At 40.6% G+C, this 24,295-nt stretch overlaps 1 protein-coding gene across 1 annotated transcript in view; it reads right to left on the reverse strand.

Annotated features, from left to right (window-relative positions):
• TDRD7 (tudor domain containing 7) overlaps nucleotides 1-24,295 on the reverse strand; it is an 86,981-nt gene that overhangs the window by 24,154 nt on the left and 38,532 nt on the right. Inside the window, exons 7-12 of the mRNA XM_017887599.1 lie at nucleotides 15,916-16,502; nucleotides 11,601-11,787; nucleotides 5,994-6,105; nucleotides 4,129-4,331; nucleotides 3,004-3,138; nucleotides 1,102-1,188 (exon numbers count right to left, since the gene is read on the reverse strand). Coding sequence (XP_017743088.1) covers nucleotides 1,102-1,188; nucleotides 3,004-3,138; nucleotides 4,129-4,331; nucleotides 5,994-6,105; nucleotides 11,601-11,787; nucleotides 15,916-16,502 — 1,311 coding nt within the window. The remainder of the gene's footprint in view (nucleotides 1-1,101; nucleotides 1,189-3,003; nucleotides 3,139-4,128; nucleotides 4,332-5,993; nucleotides 6,106-11,600; nucleotides 11,788-15,915; nucleotides 16,503-24,295) is intronic.

Raw genomic sequence — 24,295 nt, forward strand, 5'->3', positions numbered from 1 at the left:
TTTTTTCTCTTTGGTTTTGTAGAGATGGTATCTCACTATTGTGCCCAGGCTGGTCTCAAACTCCTGACATCAAGTCATCCTCCCGCCTTGGCCTCCCAAAATGCTGGTATTACAGGTGTGTGCCACCTCAAACTAGATGAAGAAAGACAGAGGGAGGGAAAGCAACCACAAAAATCCAAAACCTGCATTTTTAAAAAACATACAGAAACACAGGATAAACCATAACAAAATTCAAGTTCATAACTGAGCTTACAAGAAAATAAGACAATTGTTAGTGACTAGACATAGAAGAGTATGTGAACATTAAAGCCAAAATAGTCCTGAGCAGGAGACACGGCCTTAATCCAGGCAGGAGGGAGGGAGGATCTGACACTGCCCCATGAAGCCATAGCTCTTAAAGGGATATACTCTCAATGGAAGGGCAACTTTGGACAGCAATTAAGCAAGATCTAGTAAAACTGAAGATATGCATTCCCAATACCTAGAAACTCCATTCCTATGTATGTACCCTGGAAGACACGGACAGGAAGGTTCAAAAAATTAGGAACAATCTAAATATCCATCATCAGGAAGATGGAGTGATAACGTTGGCATATTCATAGTGTTGAATCATACAGCAGTAAAAATAGATGAACTAGAGCTGCACACATCAACATGAATGAATCTCACAAACATAATGAATGAAAAAGCATGACCAATACCTCTTACTACTTACATAAAGTTTGAAAATATTTATTCATTTAGTTATATTTATTCATTTACCTTTATATTCCATACACATATTCATTAATATATTTCCACTATTTATATATAAAAATACACAGTAAAAGTGTGTATCTACAAGTACAAATACAGTAAGAATATAAACCAGTAAGAATGAGAAAAAACAAATGAAACTGGGGTGGAGGCAGAAGAAAGGAGATGTAAACTTTCTTCGACCATAACTTCGACCAGGAAACTTCAACCATACTGGTCATGTTTTATTTCATAAACTGGTGATAAGTCTGTGAGTATTTATTCCATTTTTTTAAAAAACCTATGTGTATATTTCAAATATTTCACAATAAGTTAAGATTAAAAAGCCAAGTGACTGATTTTTACCTCTACTCGTAACCATTTTCCTTTGCAATGGAAGAGGCAGATTTTCCCACAGAAGGGTAATGAAACAAAGCACTCGGAGGTCATGTGCTACAAAACAGAAATGCATGATACTCTTATTACTCTTAGCAAAGAGCATATTGCTACACCATTAGAAAAACAGATTGCTGTGGCACTGGCAGACTTAACCGACATGTTATCAGACTTCCTGTGAGCCCTTCCCCTGCAGGAAGCACACTGCAATGGATGCAGCAAATACACAGGGTTATAAAACTTTTGTCTTGTTACTCATACATTTGTTGACATCAGTAGTTTACTCTCCCTACATGCACATAGCTCATATATCAGCATTGTTAACATTTCTAAAAACATTAGCCTAATATCATTATGATTCACTTAGGTACTGGCTCCATCAGTTACACATGAAGAGAGGTGTTGAATCTGACAAAAAGGAGAGCAGCATGGATGAAAAGTGAGGAGGGTGCACGAGCTGTCTGTAGGCCTATTCTTTTCATCTCTTCACATTTAGATGCAAAGATAACAGTTTTCTAAATTAAATGTTTTCTAAAGAAAACATTTTTCTAAACAAATTCTAAAAACAAAGAAATGTTATCAATACGAATATGTATGTCAGTGCCAGTTAAATACCAACAAATCACAGCTGTAAAGATGAAGTCTCCTCATCTTCCTCTTCCGCTGTAGTTTGAAGTTGGGGGTACCTGCCCATGGTCTCTTTCTGTTCAGGGTGTGTGTTTCTACTCTCCCCAAAGGCAATGTCTCACTTAGGTTACGAGTGCAGTAGGAAATATCGAGTCCTTTTCACCACCATAGGTTACAAGGACAACATCCATACAAATGAGTCACTGGAGTCAGCTAAGCTGGGGGTTTCAGATTTTTCAAAGATAGACTTAAAATTAAACCTCTGTAACACAGAACAAGATAAAGCTATAGGAATGTCTCAGTTCCAGACTGTACTTTGAACGCGGGTTTAAACTGATTCAGTGCATATTTTGGCGTGCCTAATCTACATAAGACACTAGATTCGGTAGTGTAAGGGATACAGAAAATTGGTAAGGTACAGTCTACGCCCTCAAGAAGCATACACTCTAGAAAGGCAAATAAGTACCCAGATAGCTAACATGCAAACTGAACATGAATGCCCTGAGGGGCCTGATGTGCTTTGTGGGTCAGAGGGAAGGGTTCACTTCCAGGGACGAGGGGGTAAGGGCAGAAGTGGCAGTAGGGTTTAGTGATTTGGAAAGCACAGCATATTCTGAAATATGACCATAATGTCCTAATGGAGGTAAGGAAACCATTTTAGAAACTTAAAGCACAATAAAACCTCTGCAGAGCTTGATTCAGAAAAAAATACTATAATTAAAGGATATGGAGCTTATTAATACAATTTGGACTGCAGAACCACATTTATCAGGTGGCACGTTCTCAGGTCCATAAAGAGCTCAAGGAGTGATGTCTGAGGAGGAAGATGAAGGCAGAATTGAGGAGGAAAGTTTTATTATCCTCCTAAATTCCAAGGTTTCTCCTTGCCTGAGGCAGAAGAGTCAGCTGGCTCTAGCAGACAGTCACAGGCAGCTGCACTGTGGCATCATCAACTGCATGTTATAAATAACACATCTACTGTATTGCTGAGCACTTACTACATGACAGGCACAGTGTCCTCAGGACAATCCTATAGGGTACACACTATTGCTATCTTCGTTTTACAATGAGGAAACCAGTGTTGTGTTTTTCTTTTAAAACTCTGAAGTCTGGAGCTCTTTACCTACTATTCTAGAGATTCCATTTCGGACTACTAAGAAATTGTTCATACTTACGCAACTTAGTAAATTACCCTTGTTTGTAATTTTAGGGCTAATTTTAGAAGTAGAAGAGGTTCTGCTATACCTTGCAATGGAAGTAGTCCTCTATCTTATGTAGAAGGTCGTTGAGCTTGTTCAGACCCTTACAAGGCACCTGGCAGTAGAGTGTCCCATCAGAGCAAATATTAGTTACTTTGACATTTGTGTACATGGCGTCAACCTATAACAGACAAAGGATACCTCGTGAATGCTTGAGAGCAGAATGCAGCTCTTACCTACCTAAAGGGTGTCTACCTAAACATCCCATTACAAGTCTCTGCATTTTAAAATCTTTAAGTTAGAGTATATGTAAGATGAAATGCAATTTATAGCTTAAATGTACAAAACTAATCTAGATTCTTTTCTTTTTAAAAGAAATGTCTAATATCATTTATGTCAAGCACAAAATAGACATTGTGCATACACTCCCACACTCCATTGTCTGAAAGGCCAAGACTATCTTTAATGTTGGTTTATTTTCTTATCATTTATTTAGAAAAAGAATTACATAAACCATGTTTTGCAACATTAAGAGAAGTGAAAATAAACTCTCACAAAATTAAATCCTTCATCAGCCTACTTTCTAACCCATGTCCTGAGGCCACATGAATTTGGGTAATTTTAAAAAACCATAATCAAAATTAATATTCAAATTTATCCATTTTTAGTCAAACCATAATAAAGACATTCACAGTGGTTCTACTTACTAAAACAGAAGTTTCCCATTGTTTCTATGAAGTCTTTAAAATGACCATTTTAAACATCTCATCCTATTCTCCTGAGTAGATATTCTATAATTTATTTAAAGGCTTCCTTCTTTTGGGGCATTTATGTTCTTCACATCAAAAAAATGTTAAAGCTAATAATAAACATCTTCATGGACCCAATTTTCCCTTCTTTTGTGTTATTTTTCCTTATTATCTTTACAAAATAATCTCATATAAAATCAATAGATGCTCTTTGTAGGAAATGGAAAATAAAAAATCCAGTTCCTAAGAAACAATTACTCTGAACATTTTGGTATTTTTTTCCCTTCTAGCCCCACTCCCTCCTTTTTCCCCCTCAATGTAGATGTAATCTGTCTCTATCAAAGCCTAAAATGTGTAATATTCTGGTGATTTTTCTCTCATACAAAATGTGTAACAAGCAACAACAGTGATCACAGTGGTACCTGCAGGTGAACCTCTAGTGACTTGTCACATATAGCCTTCAAGCAGGTGGCATTGATATTGATATCATCTTCTCCTGAGGTATCGTATAGAACAACAAGTGGAATGTCAGCTTTGTCAAGTATTTCCACTGCAAAGATCTTTCCACAAGTTAAAGACTCAACCACCTTCACTAGATCAGGGTCATCACTCAGGACTTCCAAGCCTGAAAAATATTGGATCTTTTAATTTCTACTTAATTAGCAAAATCATTAAAAGATGAATAGATGGATTGTGTCTGTTTTGACCATTATTAAAATTATAAGCCTACTGCAAAATTATTAAATTTTATATGAAAGCTTTGCTTTATAATCTTTATCTTACCTCTTAGGTTTTAAAAAAATATAATGTAAATGCCCTTTTGAATGATACACTAAGGCAGGCAATCTTAAAACAAGCAGAAAAATGGATGATCAATCAGAATTTCCACCTTGGGAGAAACAGTCTTCACTTTATACACGAACACATATTTAAAACCAAAAACCTAATACATATGAGAAGCCATCAATCATGTCTCCCAGTCATATGTTTGTAATGCACTTCCTACATATATACAATTATTTTTCTTATAAAATGAACATTTATTGGAAATTGAGACAACCATGTTATTTCTTTTTCACTGACCCTTAGGACACCAAAGAATCTTCTGATTTATCGAAGAGAGATTAGGTAGTGCTTAACATAACACAGGTATTAGGTGAATTTTGTTGTAGTCCAACTACTCTTTAAATTCTTAGAAAACTGTAGTTCCACATAACATATATGACAATTCTAAGTTAACGTATTAAATGAATTAAAACTAGCTCATATTTTCCCCAATGGTACTATAATGCCTATTTCCATATTTTCCTACTTTAAATCTACAAGCTAAAATTCAGACTCCTCCTGAGTTTTTTTCTTTTTCTTGTTCTGTTCTCCAGACATAGAACTTTGAACTTTTCTCAAACATTTAATTTCAACACCCTAAATCCTGTTCTATGCTCTTGATACATTCTTTCCAACACCAACTTCCAAAAGTTGTTAACAAGTTTTTAAAATTTCTTCAGGTTTATCTCACAGACAGATAAGAGCCAAACCCAGCTCCTGTGACATAAGAATTCATCCCACTGAGGAGGAGGCATTTTTTCAGAGTACTCATTTTCATGAAATAATTATGATCATTTTCTGCATTTGGCTCAAGTCCCCCTGGCATTGTGCATATTTCAATGCCTTTCCTTATCACGAACATGACCAATGTGTTCTCTGTCCTTTAAGTTTATCCCTACACGGCACTCTCATACATGTGGATTCCTCTGTTTCCTTTAGGAGGAAGGAAAAGAACAATGATACATCTACTATGCCAGAAACTGCAAGTGACCTGTGATCAAACTCATGTTTAGGCATATGAGGGTGCGTCAGTCACACCCTCACAGCATCACCACAGTCCATCTCAGCAGGAAAGGGGCTGAGAGTCACCTCATAACACGCTGAACAACGTATTGAAACTGATCAAATGTCATGAAACAGGGCCTCCATCAATTGTTACTAGGGCAGTTAGAACAAGAAAAATCCCTTTAAGATGGCTAATAGACATTTTATAAGAAATTATAATACATTTTATATATAACATAAAATATAAAACATTATAACATTTTATAATGGTATCTTATAAAGAACACATTCGACATGAATTTAAACCTTTCAAGAAGTAACATATTATAACACGAGATACTTAGTCCATTTTAGGATTCAACCATCCAAATATATAACCATCCAAATATACCTAAAAAAAAAAAAATAGGTAATAACCTATTGAAATGGAGAGAATTTTTTAAAAAGTTCCTCTTACCTGCAAGCTTACATTTTGTAGCTTGAAATGAGAGTGAACAAAACTTCGGGTTTAATTTGTATGCTTTGTTTTTTTCAACATTTTCACTAAAACCATAGTCAACATAGCATACCTAATGATTAAAAAAACACAATGTTTAGTTCTTTATCCTCTCTTTAACAAATCCATTTGATACACTTAATTGGCTCAATCTTATTCCATAATCAGCAAGCTGAGTGGCACAGTGGCACCTGGAAAAAGCTAGGGAGGTGCCCCTGACTTACCACAGAAGAGAAAGACTGGAGCTGAGACCAAGGAAACCAGAGCTCCTGGTTCCAGGTCCCAGTCTTCTACCTCACCCTACCCCTTCAAAGGGAAGAACAAGACTGCTCAGCCCCACCACCTTGCTGTTGCCAGTCTCTCAGCAGCCTATCTACCTGGTTCTGCCAACTCTGCTCCCCTTCCCTTCGGTACTTTCATTATAATGCCTGCATCAGCTTATTCTTTTTTGAGTTACACATTTCCACCTGTTCCCTGGACAGCAGTGTTTGTTTCTATGGCAGGCATCATCCTTGTGGTATCTATCAGATTCTAAATCCCCAAAGCAGCATTTGTGATGGTTGCTCTCAGCTACAGTGCTTCCAGGGACCGAGATGCTTCATCAATGACAGCAATGGTATCACTGCTGAACAGCATGGAATTCTAAACTGGAAAACAGGTGTACCTACTTTTTTCAAGGGTGTGAAGCTGGGTTAGGCCTTCTTTCAGCTCAGCAAAAGGCCCTAAGTCTGCTGAACAGAGGTCTGTGTTTGCAGAAACCTGCACAACTTTTCCTCACCATTAGCACAGATTGTTAAGAGCCTGGATATTATTTTTAAGAATATTTATAGAATCTTCAGTTTAAAAGGATTATATAAACACAAAGCCTTTTTTTGAGAAAATAAAATCTAGAAACATTAAGCTATGGTTTAGAATAACCAAGAATCTAAGGGAAAATGTTGAAAACCTAATATGCATCTCTAATTAAAGCAGATGATGGTTATTAAAAGAAACAAAGCAGACAAAACAACAACAAAAACCAGGGCAAAGTCTTGGCCTTAATACCAAGTAACATGAAGTAGGCTCCTTTCACTGCTTCCCTGAAAATAAAGTCCACAGGCCAGCTTCTTAGTACCTAGATCATGGTACTAAACACACGAAACAAAAACCCTCCCCAGCAGAGAATCTAAGGGAAAAAAGCAGAAGACACCACTAACTCCGTTTCCTGGCCATGTGATAATGTGATAAGTGGGCCTGTGGGGCCTGTCTACCTTGTATCAGAAAGATCATCTCTTAGAATCCACATCTGACTCAACACTGACTTAGGCCTAGATCGCTGGCAGGGCTGCATGTCAGGCAGCTGGCCATTTAAGTGCACAAGTCTATTTCTCCAATCCCAAATTAGCACCTGTTTTTGCTTCTCATAGGCCTCAGGAGTCAGGCAGCTCTCATTTCCTTTAATAGCTATTGCCACCTACAACTGAGATTCTGTTCTTCCAGGCCCAAAATGGAGATAACGTGGTCTGACAATAGGACATAGCATGTGAAATCATGACTCCTGGGAAATTCAGAACATATTCTTAGCACAAGAACAGATTAAAGAATAACTGCTCCAAAGCTTCAAAGTGTTTCTGAACTGTTTGTAGCTTCTTTTGTTGTTTTTAATCATACATGTTTGTATGGCAACTGCAGTTTATAAAACACTCGTCCATGCACTGTCCAGTGTTGACTCTCACCACACCCTGCCCTGTGTCCTTTGCTCTGTGAGGGCTCAGTAGCCTCTCTCTCTCTCTAATGTCCTGGGATCAGGGTCAGTAGTCACATAATCCTGGCATAAGGCCCCAGTCCATTCCTGGTTCTCTGGCACCATCAAGTGGCCAAAGGTCTCCCAGCACTACCTATCACCCAGCAGACTGCCCTGGGACAAGGGCCTGGGTCAGGCCAAACTGGCGCCAGCCTAAGCGGGTGACCACATCTCCTGTTTCTCCTACTCACCAAAGATCTGACAGGGAAAGCAAGGAGGGAATCAGTACTTACCACCAGACAAAGTTCAATTCAAGCAAAGCAAGACTGGTGCTAAGTAGCTGGGGTTTCTCCAAATAAAGGGAGAAATCGTCTTTGTCAGCTTCATGGGGATGTGGGGAACAAGTTCAGGCCTGGATTGCTACAATCACTGCTGTCCCAAGAGCTTGCTGCTGCACAAGATACCAAGCTACCCTTTTCATTCTTCGCATCCAGCCCGTAATTCTCAGCAGAAATGACAAGGCTGGTCATTCCCTTCGTCATGAGATGCTTTCTTTTTCTGGCTTCTGTGACACCACTCTCTTGGTTTTTCTTCTTTGGCCATCTTTATAGGCTTCTCTGCTCCCCTTATGCCTCCATGTAAATACTGAAGGGTTTCAGGACCTGGTCCCAGGCCCCTCCTCCTCTCTACGTGTATTCCCTCTCTAGGTGATCTCACCTCGCCCTGTGATTTCACACGGCACCTATATGCCGATGCTTCCCAACCTGACACATCTCCAGTCCTAACTGCTCCCTGAGCTCCAAACTCATCCATGTGACATCTGATAGCTATTCTCAAACCTAGCAGGTCCTATGAAATTCTCAATTGTTCTCCACAATGGTTTTTCTGACGTCCCAATTTCAACAAATGGCACCAATATCCAATTGCTCAAGCCCCAAACCCAGTAGCTATCTTGAATCTTCTCTTCTGCTTACCATCCACTTCCAACAAGTTAGTGTCCTGTCAGTTCTATCTCCAAATATATCCTGAATCTCTTCCACTACCACCATCTTCACTAATCCAGGTTACAAGGTAGCTGGCTATTACAACAGCCACCTAACCAGTATTACTTTCCTTCTGTGCCCTACAGTCCATTCCCAACAACAGTCCTAGAACGATTTCTGAAGCATCTAAATGAGATCACATCACTCTGCCTATCTCTTGCTTCAGAGTTATTTTCTATCATAGTGCCTTGGTTATTTCCTTCATTGGACTAAAATTGTTTTGCGTGTTTACTGTATGCTTGTCATTGCTCTTTTCTCACTAGAATGTAAGCTTCTTCAGAACAAGGACTTGTATGTTTTGTTCTTGGCTCCAGGAAAAAGTGAAAAAGTGTATCAGGCAGATACAACATGATGAGAGTATCTGATTTTACGGATAAGCAATCAGGGAAGTTAAATAACTTTCCCAAGGCCACGCAGCTAGAAATGGCAGAGCTGAGACTCAGTTCTATCTGACATGAGAGCTTGAATTCCCGAAGTAGAAGGAGGGAGGGAGGGAAGAAAGTGACTGCCCTATAGACTTTAGACTGGGAGATATCCTTGTGGAATATCTGCAATATTTATTGTAAATATTGTTCCACTGTTAATGTGTCACTAGGATTTACGTATGATTCTTCTCTTCATAAGAAATCTCTGTGCCTTAAAATAGCTTAGCTTTTGCTGAACTTCCTAAGGGCCAGGGGAGTGAAATGGCCAGGAAATAGTTTATCTAGGAACGTTTAGGGATAGTTATCTCCTATCAACTAGAGACCTAGAGGAATGGAGGGACTTGACCAAAGGCACACACCCAGATACAGGCAGACTCAGGACTAGTGTCCAAGTCCTGTGTTCTCCATTGGCCCAGTGATCATCGTGGTCCTTAGCTTCTTCCAGGTGTCAAACTTTAAGTATAATTTATACTGAATAAAAGATACCCGTTTACAATACAGTTTGATGGGCTTTGACCAATGTATATATCCATATAATCATCAAAATAATCAACATATAGACCATTTACACCACTCCAAAAGTTTCCTCTTGCCCTTTGCAATTAGCCCCCCTCCACCTCCTGTCCCAGGCAACCACTGATCTGATTTCTATCACTGTAGATGAATTTTACCTGCTCTTAGACATCATTTACACGAAATCATACACATTACTCTCTTGTGCCTGACTTCTTTTGCTCAGCACAAAATCTGTGAGGTTTGTCCATGAAACTGTTTATATCTGTAGTTAATTCCTTTGTATTGTTGAACAGTGTTCCACTATATGAATAAACTACAATTTGTTTTTATGATTCACCTGTTGGTGAACATTTGGGCTGTGTCCAGTTTGGGGCTATTAATAATGCTACAACACTCATGTATGTACAAGACACCTTGTGGGCCTTAGGGGTCATATGGTAAGTGTTCATAAGAAACTGGCAAACTATTTTCCAATTTTCAGATTTTTAAAGTCAGTCAAATTACTCAGAACTCGTGCCTCTGTAGATTCAGCTAGGACATTTCCTAAATGCCTCTGCAGATGGGAAAGGGTGGGTGGGTGGTTGGGTGAGCTTACTTCTGGAGAGGGTCAGGGCCTCTCCTATTGAGCAATCTGCTAAGAAACAGCAGTATCCCTTTCTGACCTCCTAACTCCCACTTGTAGCGGGGGGTTCAGTGGCCAGTAACTGATGTACTTAAGCCTGGGTTCAGGGACTGGTCATTTGCACTCAATGACACATATAGGATTACCAGCTGGCAGCTGATAGTGGCACACGGAATAAGGTTTTGTATTATGGAACAGAGCCTGCAGAAATAGAAACATATTTCCCTGCTTGCAAAATCTAGAGAAAACCAAAAGATCTTAGATACATTCCCCTCATAGTCTAAGAGTGCTCTGTATAAATACAAGGGACTATAGAAGTGGGGAACAAGGGCCACCCTTCTACACAGTGTCCTTCCCATCATGAAGGACAGAAATGAACCCAAGTCTTAAAAAGCATTTTCCTTTAGGGAAGGGAGACATCTTAACACTCGAGAAAGAAAAGACTTTTTCTCCCTCCAAATTCTCTATCAAGTAGCAGGCCCATGATTCAAAGGATAAATTCCAAATAGACATACAGCTTCCACCCAGATAGAAAGAAGTGACACATTAAAAATACACCAGTACAACTGACCACACAGCACATGGAGCTAATACATAATTTCTCTGTATGTTATTTGGGTGTTCCAAGGCCCTGAGACACTACCCTCAGGGAAACTGTCCTTCTTGGTCTCTGCATTGACAGTATGAAAAGGCAAAGGGCAGAGGCTGATATCCACGAATGGAGTCAAGCCCAGAAGAGTCTGCTGATGGAAGAGAGTGGCAAACGGGCCCACTGGCCTTTTCAAGAGGGTGGAGAAGGCTACGCCGGGAGCAGCTGTGGAGAAGGACCTGTGTCTTGGCTACAGAATAGGGAGAAGAAGAATTGTCTCCTTTGGTCTGTATGGCTTCCCTCACTCCAAAGTACTGGCCTTGATAAGAGGCCCACAGAGTTCTGGTCAGTATTCATTATACATCCCCTAGGAATAGGAAGTACCCTTCCCTGATTGGATAATGGGTTATGAATACTCCCATGGGGAATTTATTTTTCTTAATTAAAACTCTTGAGATAATATGACTACCACAAATTTAAAGGTTGACAGGGATAACCTTTTACAGATATTATCTTTTCAACTTCCTCTGAAAACTACATATAGTTATAGGATACAACATTTAAATTTGAAAAATGTAAAAAATATTTACATTTGGAAAATAATAAGGTATTTGTATCCATAATGCTATGACAAAGTAAACAGTGCTTGCCTTTATTTTGTTCTCTTCTGTTGAGATGACCTGTGCTCGTAACCAGGCGTCCTCCTCGGCATTTACGGCCAGCAACTGCCCAACATTCACAGCCTGGACTGGTATGACCTTAGGATTCTTACTGTAATATTCCTTCATCTCATCTTCCATTAATTCCTGAGCAGCAGAATAGTCTTTGCCCACATACCTGAATCAGTTAAAAGAAAACGCAAATGAAGTAACCTAGAAGAAGGAAAACAATAGGAATTTGTTTTTGTCCTTCTGTTTTCTCTGCTGCTGTCTTTGGTTCCAGCCTCGGACTTGCTTATATCAACAGGGAGGAGAACGTGTATTCAATGAAATACTTATCTCTTGAAAAAGATAAAGGGGCTGGGCACAGTGGCTCACATCTGTAATCCCAGCACTTTGGGAGGCCGAGGCGGGTAGATTACAAGGTCAGGAGTTTGAGACCAGCCTGGCCAATATGGTGAAATCCCATCTCTACTAAAAATACAAAAATTAGCTGGTGTGGAGGCAGGTGCCTGTAGTCCCAGCTACTTGGGAGGCTGAGACAGGAGATTTGCTTGAACCCGGGAGGTGGAGGTTGCAGGTTGCAGCGAGCCAAGATCACACCACTGTACTCCAGCCTGGACGATAGAGTGAGACTCCCTCTCACCCTCTCAGATAAGGGATAATGGAGATCGCACAAAACACACACCAAACAACACAGCAAACGTTTGGTCCAACATATCCCACAACAAAAAAACATGGAGCAATCCAGACAACGAGAGGGCATAACAGGAAGCAGTGATAGTGTCCTCAGGAAGGACAAAGCTGAGAAGAGTCAGGAAGGGGAGAGAGGAGGAGACATGGAAAATGGAGACACCAAGGGAGGCCTGGAGGCCAGAGAAGCGAGGGTCGACGCTGGATCTTGACTAAGGCTGCTGGAAATCTTTACAGATTACTAAGAAGAGAATCTAGAACACAGTTTTGCCCTGACAAGGGCTGGGTCAAGCTTTGAAACCGCAATGAAATTTTACTAGAGAAAAAACAAAGCTTTAAGTACACTAAACACAACAATGTGACACCTCCTCCAAACTTATTAAAGAATTTGAACACATTACAACAAAATGTTGACTTCTGATACCCTTAAAAGAGGTACCATATTCTAGTCAAATATCTCTAAAATTGTATGCTTGTTGAGAAACATTTATTTTTCAGGATTGTGTCCTTATTTCCTTCTACAATTTTCTATTGTTGACAAATGTGGTCACCTTGTTCCAGTTCATGTTATCAAAACAGGCTACTGTTTTCTTGCGCTTTAGTCCTCAGAGATGATTTCATCCAGGGTCTCCTTCTAGGGTGTAAAACCTGGCATATCAAGTTTGGGTCATGTAACAGAAGCTGTTCCAGTCATAGGATCAAGGCCTTTTTAGCTGGAAGGCTATACTCTTTTTTTTTTTTTTTTTTTTTGAGGCGGAATCTCGCTCTGTCGCCCGGACTGGAGTGCAGTGGCCAGATCTCAGCTCAATACAAGCTCCGCCTCCCGGGTTTACGCCATTCTCCTGCCTCAGCCTCCCGAGTAGCTGGGACTACAGGCGCCCGCCACCTCGCCCGGCTAGTTTTTGTATTTTTAGTAGAGACGGGGTTTCACCGTGTTAGCCAGGATGGTCTCGATCTCCTGACCTTGTGATCCGCCCGTCTCGGCCTCCCAAAGTGCTGGGATTACAGGCTTGAGCCACCGCGCCCAGCCAGAAGGCTATACTCTTAACAGCACCAGCATCACTTGGCCCAGGAGACGGGGGAGATGCCACAAGAATCTTGTTCTTTGTATTGTTCCAGGTTTTACCCAGGCTCCAAGTGGGCCTGTACAGCTCTAAGAAATGGTTCCTTTAGGACTATTTCTATGTATTCTTGGTAATTATCAGCAGGGCAGAAGATGCCATAGTCAAGCTATTCATTACGGGGGGGGGGGGGGGAGTGAAAAACACCTCAGAAAGTCCTACACAAAATGGAAACCATGTGCAATGGCTATTTTAAAATGAAATATTATGTGCATATTATTGGCTTCAGAAATAGCTGCAGAAGCTTTGCCATAGTCTTATAGTTTAAATTTAATTTTTTTTTTTTTTGAGACAGGGTTTCACTGCTATGCTACCTAGGTTGGACTCCTGGGCTCAAGCAATCCTCCCACCTCAGTCTGCTGAGTAGTTGGGAGGATGTGTATGTGCCACTGAGCCAGCTACCATCATTTAAATGTATTCAGCTTTGCAAATACTAAGGCATTGCCTGGAATGCAGTTGCACTCTTGGCTCTGAAGTCCTCCAGAAGGTCTGCAACTGCACCCAAGTGCCCATTTGCTGGGACCTAGAGTCTCACTGGGCCTTCCCCTAGCTCTGCTACATAGCCCTGGGTGCTCAACTGGCAGAGGCCTGGGCTGCAGCCCTGACATGGTGGTCTGCCAAACACAGGCTCCTGCCAGAGGGGAGGATGGTGATGAGAAATGGCTAGGCATCTGCAGGCAGCTTCTCTTCTCTTAAGCAGCCAGGAGAGAAGGAGGGCTGCACAGATGGGGGGAAGAGGGAGGGTGTTGGACGAGGCAGAGTGCAGGACTGACATTACAGGTGTATGAGAGTGAGTAATGACGAGAATGAGGTCATATATTATCCTCAAATTACCTGAGCAAGGGGGGAAAAGAATGATGGATAGGTCAGTTTAGGGATGCCCTAAATATGAAGTTTTACAAAGTTAATTTTTGAGACAAGGGATTCCCATATTTGAGATGAGGGTTCTGCCCCAGTACCCTCCAGGCGCTAATGAGCCAGAGATTCAGCTTCCAGTGCCTACTGCCTGCCTGGGTGAAGATGAGGGTACAGAACAGGGTTCAGTCTGGTGGAGGTCTGCAAAGTCTTGTGGGGAGGGCAGAAACCAATAACCTAGGGTCAGCCTAATGGCAGACATTACCCATCTTGCTTGCTGGTTGCCAGCCACTCTGCTGAACACATAAAATGCTGACACCAGGATTTAAATTCCTACTGGGAAAAGGTATTTAAATAATCTGAAGACCCTGGATACAATCATCCTGGAATAGATTAGAACCCTTCTACTAAAGTCCTAGAACTGATCCAGACCCCTGGCAAACCTTAGTGTGAACAACAGAAACCATGTGATTGGTATGGCCTGGTGCTTGGTCTCTGACTATGGCACCAACAATTACTGGTTAACAGATACCAAAGGATCCTGCCATGGAAGTTTCTTTATAGTATAGTCAAATGGAGAAAGGTGGCAACGTGGCCTTCAATATCTGTCCCTTTCCTTCAATACAATAGTGAAACATATTGGGACCTCTAACCCTCAGCAACCTATTTATATCTTCAGGCCACACACCTTAGAATAAAAGCTTTATCCTCTCTAAACTTTCTGGAGGTTCTTCTAGTTTGCGCATCTGAAGATACTAGGTTCACTTTATTATCTCCTCAGATTTCATTTGCTCAAATGGAAGAGCTTTAAATTTTTGAGCTCTTCTTTCATTGAAGGATTCTGATTATTTTTTGTGGTTCTTCTTTGGGCCTTTCCATTCCAGTTAGGGTCTCTGGAGGAGTGACAGCCCAAATCAAAGGACCATTTGGTTGAAGGAGCCCAGATTCTGTTTGCTTCAGCATTTTTCTGATCTGCCCACCCATGGCCACACCCTGGACTGGTGCCTCCAGTGGTTCAGCTACATAGGTTCCCATTCTTTTTCCCAAATGGAGACTGCAAATTATAGTCTTTCTATATTTTCCATGTATTCTGCATTTTCTCCAAAAGTCCAAGACAGGTGCCTGGAGCTGGACTGCTTTTTGTTATTCTAGTTACTGTTAGCTACTTAGGCAATGATGCCTCCTCTCAGGCAACAATACTGAAAGACTCAAACAACAGATCCCCTTTGGGTCCAAAGTCTAATCTGATGTATTATACAAGGAAAGCAGCTCTGAGCTATTTTTACTTTTAGGAAATACTACATAGTCCCGGATTAAATAGTATTATGTAGTGTGTGGGGCACTTGCTTTTTCTGCAAACTAGGTATTGCTTTTGACATAATGTAGTTCCCATCATGTTTTTGACATAAATCTTTTTTCAAGTTCATATTATCATTCCAATTTTTAAAGTTATTAGTAATCTTAGGATAGTTGTATATTTTGAACATTTAACAAATATTAATACATTATTAAGCCTCACTATAACTCTATAGAACTAAGAATATATTATTTTTCCTTTAACCCTCAGCATCCATGTGAAGAATAGTCAAGTGACAACAGTATATCAGAATCCTAAAGAATTAGAAAATGAAACTTGCCTGATAACCACTTCATTTGTGTTGCTCAGTTCAACCACCAACACAGATGGTGATGCTTCAGTTGGAATCATTAAAGGAGGAACTGCTATGTCCTCCATAAAGGTATTAGCGCTTTCAGCCATGTTTTCTTCTATCTGCAAATACTCTTGTTCAACCATAGCCTTGATATCATGATCACCATGTGCTTGCCCTGCATCCGTTTGGATTTTGTCAGTGGGCAATGGAAGTTTAGCATAGAGAATGGCCTTCTGAGGATTTCCAGAAATGTAGTCTATGGTGCATACATCAGAAAGTGAGGAAAGATTTTTTAAGGCATCCTCAGGGAATTTCACTTTGTACATTTCCTCAAATGCTTTTGGGAGTGCACTGGCCCAAAGGCCACTTGTGTATTTCACCAGCAGCTCTGCCACTTTTTCTTTAAAGTCTCCTGCCACAACTGTTGGACACCCTTTCAATGGTGGTGTTTGTTTGGGAGCAGGTAGTGGGGATGGAGGTACTTTCTCAGTGTCCAGTTCACTTCTCAAAAGCTGCTTTCTCTTAGCTGGATACAGAAGTAAATCTTGGCCACCGCTGCAAGGTTTCTCCACCTGAAATTTTTAAATAAAGCAAATGACAGATATTTCAGTGACTATAAACAACCCACAAGCACATTAATGTATTTTAAATTTGAGAGTCGTGCTATTTTCAAATTAATCAAGTGTACATTTTACTCTTTTCAATTGCTAGGAATTTAATGCATTATCTTCACCTGCAAATAACATGAGCCACATTTCAGAAATAAACAGGAAAATAAAAGAGTATTAAATTCACTTGTGCGGCATCGAGACTCCAGCTGCCCTAGAAAATCATGAGTGCTCTGCCCTGCAACGCGTACTCTCATTTAGTTGTCTCTGCCAAATCCAAAACAATAGCTTACAAAACTGACTGAAAATAAGTTGTGAAAAGGTATTAAAACTGTCAGGAATAAACCACTGGGAAGAAAACTAGAAAATATTTAGACAAAATAGGAGTGCCATCTCTCTTCTTCCTGCAATAGCCTGAGAAAACCCTTAGCTTTCCATTATTTAGAAAAAGATGCTCCAGAGATAAAGTACAGTTTTAAAACAACCACAGCAGAAAGTTGAGCTGCAAGTGTTGTCACCCTAACAAACAAATATTAAAAATACCTGGCACTTGTATATCATCCAATCTTGAATTTTTGTTTGCATGCCATTCCTGAGAGGCACAGCTTGATGACATATTTTTACGTAAGAGAAGAAAGAGAAGAGAAACTGATGTATGGTATCATTTTTCTCCCTGAGTTTTAAGCCTTTCTACTACTAGAGCAGGGGTCAGCTCTACTATTAGAGCATGGCCCAATGCAGTTCATGGCTCATGAGCTAAAGAATGATTTTTATATTTTCAAATGCTCAAAAAAAATCCAAAGAATTATTTCATAACTTGTAAAAATTATATGAAACTCAATATACATAAAGTTTTATTGGAACATAGTCATGCTCCTTTATTTACATATTCTCTCTGGCTGCTTTTGCTCTACAGTGGCACAGTTGAATAACTGTGATGGACTGCATCTGTCAGTTGCAGCTCTTGGCCTGCAGAGCCTACACATTTACCATGGACCTTTACAAAAGCAGTTTCTTGAACCCTGTACGAGACCATTAGACTGAGGTTAAAATTCCCTGCCTTCCAAAATGTTTCTATTTTGTCAGATCCTATTTTACCTACTCTTTAGCTGCAATTTAAATTCTTAGGGTAATAATTACAAGTTTACAGGAACCACGGTCCACCCAGAAAAACAGAATATTAAAGTATGCTGGTTAGGGAGTTTATTAGTAAAGAACACTGACTTTTTACGTCGCTCTCCTCTTCATTCCTTTGCCAATGTATGCTTAAATTTTGAGGACTGAGGAAAACTTCTACACCGGGAAAGCCTAAAGCATCACTGAAAGTAGAGGTCTTATGGCACCTCCTGTAATCTGTGATGGTCTCCTGCTGGCAGTCTGTGATCCCTCTAAATGGCATGTTATATGATTGGCACAGTTTATGTCCCTTATTTTAAGCCATAGGGACACAAACAGTTGGAGCATTCCTCATCTTTCTCTTGATGGTTAGTCTACTTCTCTAGAGACCCATGTTTTAAAATCTGAAATCTTAAAATGCCAATCTTTGCTGTGCTTTATGACACTCAATAAGATACAAGAATACAGATTAGGTATTCAGAGGTTTGAAACGCACACTTTTGGAGTCAATGGAAAAAGAAAACAGCATTATAAGTGAGTGATTAACTTGTCATATAGGATCCCAATTAGTGTGGTCAGTCATGCATCACTTAATGATGGGAATACATTCTCAGAAACGTGTCGTCCGTTTGTTGTGCAAACATCATAGCGTGTACTTACACAAACCTAAATGGTATAGTCTACTCCATTATACAGGTTCATTATTATCTTTTTTTCCTTCTAAAAAAAATGGGATAAATGTGCAGAACGTGGTTACACAGGTCTACATTTGCCATAGTGGTTTGCTACACCTATCAACCTGCCCTCTAACTTCCCTCCCCTCAACCACTACCCCCTAACAGGCCCTGGTATGTGTTGTTCCCCTCTCTGTATCCATGTGTTCTCAATGTTCAACTCCCACTTAGGAATGAGAACATGTGGTGTTTGGTTTTCTGCTCCCATGATAGTTTGCTGAGGATGATGGCTTCCAGTTTCATCCACGTCCCCGCAAAGGACATGATCTCATTCCTTTCTATTGCTGCACAGTATTCCATAGTGTGTATGCACCACATTTTCTTTATCCAGTCTATCACTGATGGGCATTTCAGTTGGTTCCATGTCTTTGCTATTGTAAAGAGCACTGCAATAAACATACTTTGTGGCCGGGCGCGGTGGCTCACGCCTGTAATCCCAGCACTTCGGGAGGCCAAGGCGGGCAGATCATGAGGTCAGGAGTTCAAGACCAGCCTGACCAACATAGTGAAACCTCATCTCCACTAAAAATGCAAAATATTAGCTGGGTGTGGTGGCAGGTGCCTGTAATCCCAACTACTTGGGAGGCTGATGCAAGAGAATCACTTGAACCCGGGAGGCGGAGGTTGCAGTGAGCCGAGATCATGCCATTGCATGCCAGCCCAGGTGACAGTGCGAGACTCTTTCTCAAAAAATATATATGTGTGTGTATGTGTGTGTGTGTCTTTATATAGTAGAATGATTTATATTCCTTTGGGTATATATCCAGTAATGGAATTGCTGAGTCAAATGTATTTCTGATTCTAGATCTTTGAGGAATCGCTGCCATAATGTCTTCCACAATGGTTGAACTAATTTTCATTCCTACCAACAGTGTAAAAGTGTTCCTATTTCTCCACAGTCTCACCAGCATTGTTTCCTGACTTTTTAATAATTGCCATTCTGACTGGCATGAGATGGTGTCTCATTATGGTTGGTTTTGATTAGCATTTCTCTGATGACCAGTGATGTTGAGCTTTTTTCATGTTTGTTGGCTGTGTAAATGTCTTCTTTTGAGAAGTGTCTGTTGATATCTTTTGCCCACTTTTTGATGGGGGTTTTTTTTTTCTTGAATGTATGTTTAAGTTCCTTGTAAATTTTAGATAATTATTAGACCTTTGTCAGATGGGTAGTTTGCAAAAATTTTCTCCCATTCGGTACGCTTCCTGTTCACTCTGATGACAGCTTCTTTGGCTGTGCAGAAGCTCTTTAGTTTAACACCATTTATGAATTTTGGCTTTTGTCGCAATTGCTTTTGGTGTTTTTGTCATGAAGTTTTTGCCCAGGCCTATGTCCTGAATGGTGTTGCATAGGTTTTCTTCTAGGGTTTTTAAGGTTTTGGGTTTTACATTTAAGTCTTTAATTCATCCTGAGTTATTTTTTGTATAAGGTGTAAGGAAGGGGTCCAGTTTCAGTTTTCTGAATATGGCTAGCCAGTTTTCCCAGCATCATTTACTGAATAGGAGATCCTTTCCCCATTGCTTTTGTCAGGTTTGTTGAAGATCAGATGGCTGTAGATGTGTGGTGTTATTTCTGAGGTCTCTGTTTTGCTCCATTGGTCTATATGTCTGTTTTGGTACCAGTACCATGTTGTTTTGGTTACTATACCCTTCTACTATAGTCTGAAGTCAGATAGTGTAATGCCTCCAGCTTTGCTCTTTTTGCTTAGGATCATCTTGGCTATATGGGGTCTTCTTTGTTTCCATATGAAATTTAAAAAGTTTTTTTCTAATTCTGTGAAGAATGTCAATGGTAGTTTGATGAGAATAGCACTGAATCTATAAATCACTTTGGGCAGTATGGCCATTTTCATGATATTGATTCTTCCTCTCCATGAGGATGGAATGTTTTTCCATTTGTTTGTGTCCTCTCTTATTTCCTCGAGCAGTGGTTTGTAGTTCTCTTTGAAGAGGTCCTTCATGTCCCTTGTTAGATGTATTCCCAGGTATTGTATTCTCTTTGTAGCGGTTGTGAACAGGAGTTCATTCATGATTTGGTTCTCTGCTTATCTATTGTTGGTGTAAAGGAATGCCTGTAATTTTTGCATGCTGATTTTGTATCCTAAGACTTTGCTGAAGTTGCTTATCAGTTCAAGAAGCTGTTGGGCTAAGATAATGGGCTTTTCTAAATATAAAATCATGTCATCTGCAAAGAGAGACAACTCAGCTCCTGCTCTTCCTATTTGAATACCCTTTCTTTCTTTCTTTTGCCTGATTGCCCTGGCCAGAACTTCCAATACATGTTGAAAAGGAGTGGTGAGAGAGGGCATCCTCATCTTGTACCAGTTTTCAAAGGGAATGCTTCTAGCTTTTGCACATTCAATATGATACTGGCCGTGATTTGTCATGAATAGTTCTTATTATTTTGAGATATGTTCCATCAATACGTAGTTTATTCAGAGTTTTTAACATGGAGGGATATTGAATTTTATCAAAGGCCTTTTCGGCATCTATTGAGATAATCATGTGGTTTTTGTCTTTGGTTCTGTTTATGTGATGGATTACATTTACTGATTTGCATATGTTGAACCAGGCTTGCATCCCAGGGATGAAGCTGACTTGATCATGGTGGATAAGTTTTTTGATGTACTGCTGGATTCAGTTTGCCAGTACTTTCTTGAGTATTTTTGCATTGATGTTCATCAGGGATATTGGACTGAAGTTTTTTTGTTGTTGTTGCATCTCTTCTCAGTTTTGGTATTAGGATGACGGTAGCTTCATAAAACGAGTTAGGGCAAAATCCCTCCTTTTCAATTGTTTGGAACAGTTTCAGAAAGAAGCATATCAGTTCCTCTTTGTATTTCTGGTAGAATTCAGCTGTGAATCCATCTGGACCTGGGTTTTTTTTTTTTGGTTGGTAGGCTATTAATTACTACCTCAATTTCAGAGCTCGTTATTGGTCTATTCGGGGATTTGACTTCTTCCTGGTTTAGTCTTGGTAGGGTGTGTGCATCTAGGAATTTATTCATTTCTTCTAGATTTTCTAGTTTATTTGTGTAGCAGTGTTTATACTATTCTCTGATGGTAGTCTGTATTTCTGTGGGGTCAGTGGTGATATCCCCTTTATCGTTTTTTATTGTGTCTATTTGATTCTTCTCTCTCCTCTTATTTGTCTATCTAGCAGTCTATCTATTTTGTTAATCTTTAAAAAAAAAAAAAACAGCTCCTGGATTCGTTGATTTTTTGAAGGGTTTTTCGTGTCTCCACCTCCTTCAATTCTTCTCTTAGTTATTTCTTGTCTTCTGCTAGCTTTTAGACTAGTTTGCTCTTGCCCGTCTAGAGCTCTTTTGTGATGTTAGGGTGTCAATTTGAGATCTTTCTAGTTTTCTGATGTGGGCATGCAGACTATACATTTCCCTCTTAACACTGCATTAGCTGTGTCTCAGAGATTCTGGTACATTGTCTCTTTGTTCTCAATGGTTTTAAAGAACTTCTTGATTTCTGTCTTAATTTCATTATTTACCCAGGAGTCATTCAGGAGCAGGTTGTTCAATTTCCATGAAATTTCCATAAAATGGTTTTGAGAGAGTTTCTTAATCCTGAGTTCTAATCTAATTGCACTGTGGTCTCTCTTTATTTGTGAGGGAGTCTCCCTCTGTCCCCCAGGCTGGAGTGCAGTGGCACGATCTCTGCTCATTGCAAGCTCTGCCTCCCCGGTGCATACCATTTCTCCTGCCTCAGCCTCGTGAGTAGCTAGGACTACAGGTGCCTGCCACCACACCCAGCTAATTTTCTGTATTTTTAGTAGACATGGGGTTTCACTGTGTTAGCCAGGATGATCTCCATCTCCTGACCTCGTGATCCACCCACCTTGGCCTTCCAAAGTGCTGGGATTACAGGCGTGAGCCACCACGCCCGGCTGAGACTTTTTTATAATTTCAGTTCTTTTGCATTTGCTGAAGAGCATTTTACTTCCAATCATGTGGTCAATTTCAGAATAAGTGCCATGTGGCACTGCAAAGAATGTATATTCTGTTGATTTGGGGTAGAGAGTTCTGTAAATGTCTATTAGGTCCACTTGATCCAGAGCTGAGTTCAAGTCCTGAATATCATTGTTAATTTTCTGTCTTGTTGGTCTAACATTGACAACGGGGTGTTAAAGTCTTCCATTATTATTGTGTGGGAATCTAAGTCTCTTTTTAGGTCTCTAAGAACTTGTTTCATGAACCTGCGGGCTCTGGTATTGCATACATATATATTTAGAATAGTTAGCTCTTCTTGTTGAATTGTTCCCTTTACCACTACGTAATGCCCTTCTTTGTCTTTATCTCTGTTGGTTTAAAGTCTGTTTTGTCAGAGACTAGGATTGCAACCCCTGCTTTTTTATTTTTTCGCTTTCCATTTGCTTGATAAATTTTCCTCCATCCCTTTATTTTGAGCCTGTGTGTGTCTCTGCATGTAAGATGGGTCTCCAGAATATAGCACACGGATGGGTCTTGACTCCATATCCAATTTCCCAGTCTGTGTCTTTTGATTGGAGCATTCAGCCCATTTACATTTAAGATTAGTATTGTTATGTGTGAATCTGAGCCTGTCATCATGATGCTATTTGGTTATTTTGCACATTAGTTGAGGAGTTTCTTCATAGTGTCATTGGTCTCTATATTTTGGTATATTTTTGCAGTGGCTGGTATCAGTTTTTCCTCTCCATATTTAGTGCTTCTTTCAGGAGCTCTTGCAGGTCCTGCCCTGGTGGTAACGAAATCCCTCAGCATTTGCTTGTCTGGGAAGGATTTTATTTCTCCTTTGCTTATGGAGTTTAGTTTGGCTGGATATGAAATTCTGGGTTGAACCTCTAACCTTTTATCAAGGTTCTTAGCTTCTTTGTGTTGGGTTAGAACATGCTCCTTTAGCTCAGCATAGTTTTTTATTACCCATCATCTAAAGCCTACTTCTGCCAATTTGTCCATCTGATCCTCCACCCAGTTCTGCGCCCTTGATGGAGAGATGCTGTGATCATTTGGAGGAGAAGAGACACTTTAGCTTTTTGGGTTTTCAGCATTTTTTCATTGATTCTCATCTTGGTGAGTTTGTCTAGTTTTAGTCTTTGAGGTTGCTGACCCTTGGATGGGTTTTTTGTGGGGGCCTTTTTTGTTGTTGATGCAGTTGCTGTCACTTTCTGCTTGTTTGTTTTTCTTTCAATAGTCAGGTCCCTCTTTTGTAGGGCTGCTGCAGTTTGCTGGGGGTTCACTTCAGGTACTATTCATCTGATTTGCTCCTGCGCCTGGGGATGTCACTCAAAGAGGCTGGAGAACAGCGAAGATGGGTGCCTGCTCCTTCTTCAGGGACCTCTGACCTCAAGGGCACCAACCTGATGCCAGTAGGATTGCTCCTGTATAGGGTGTCTGACAACCCTTGTTGGAGGGTCTCACCCAGTTGGGTGGCACAGGGAGCAGGACCCGTTCAACGAAGCCCTTGTTCCTTGGTGAAGAGGGTGTGCTTCGCTGGGGGGAAACCCATTTGTCTTGGCTGCCTGGATTCCTCCGAACTACCAGGAGGAGAGGCTAAGTCTGCTGGTCTGTAGAGACTGCGGCCACCCCTCCCACTAGGGGCTCAGGCCCAGGAAGATCTGAATCCTATCCCTGAGCCTCTGGCTGGAGTTACTGGAGATCCTGCAGGGAAGCCCCACCCAATGAGGAAGGATGGGTCAGTTTAGGCCTGAAGAGGAACTCTGACCGAAGACTGCCCCAGCCACTGTGTTGGGCTGTGGGGACAAGTCTTGGGACCAAGCCATCCAGCCTTCCTGGCTCCAGCAGGGGAAAATCGCAGCCTGGAGCTATAGAAATGGGGGCCCTCCTTCCCCTGCCCAGGGAGCTTAGCATGTTAGGCAGTTTTGAGTCCCAGTGTTGGCTGTTGCCCCTCCCTCAAGGA

Source organism: Rhinopithecus bieti, unplaced genomic scaffold (assembly GCF_001698545.2).
Source record: "Rhinopithecus bieti isolate Rb0 unplaced genomic scaffold, ASM169854v2 scaffold_16773, whole genome shotgun sequence".
Taxonomy (NCBI): domain Eukaryota; kingdom Metazoa; phylum Chordata; class Mammalia; order Primates; family Cercopithecidae; genus Rhinopithecus; species Rhinopithecus bieti.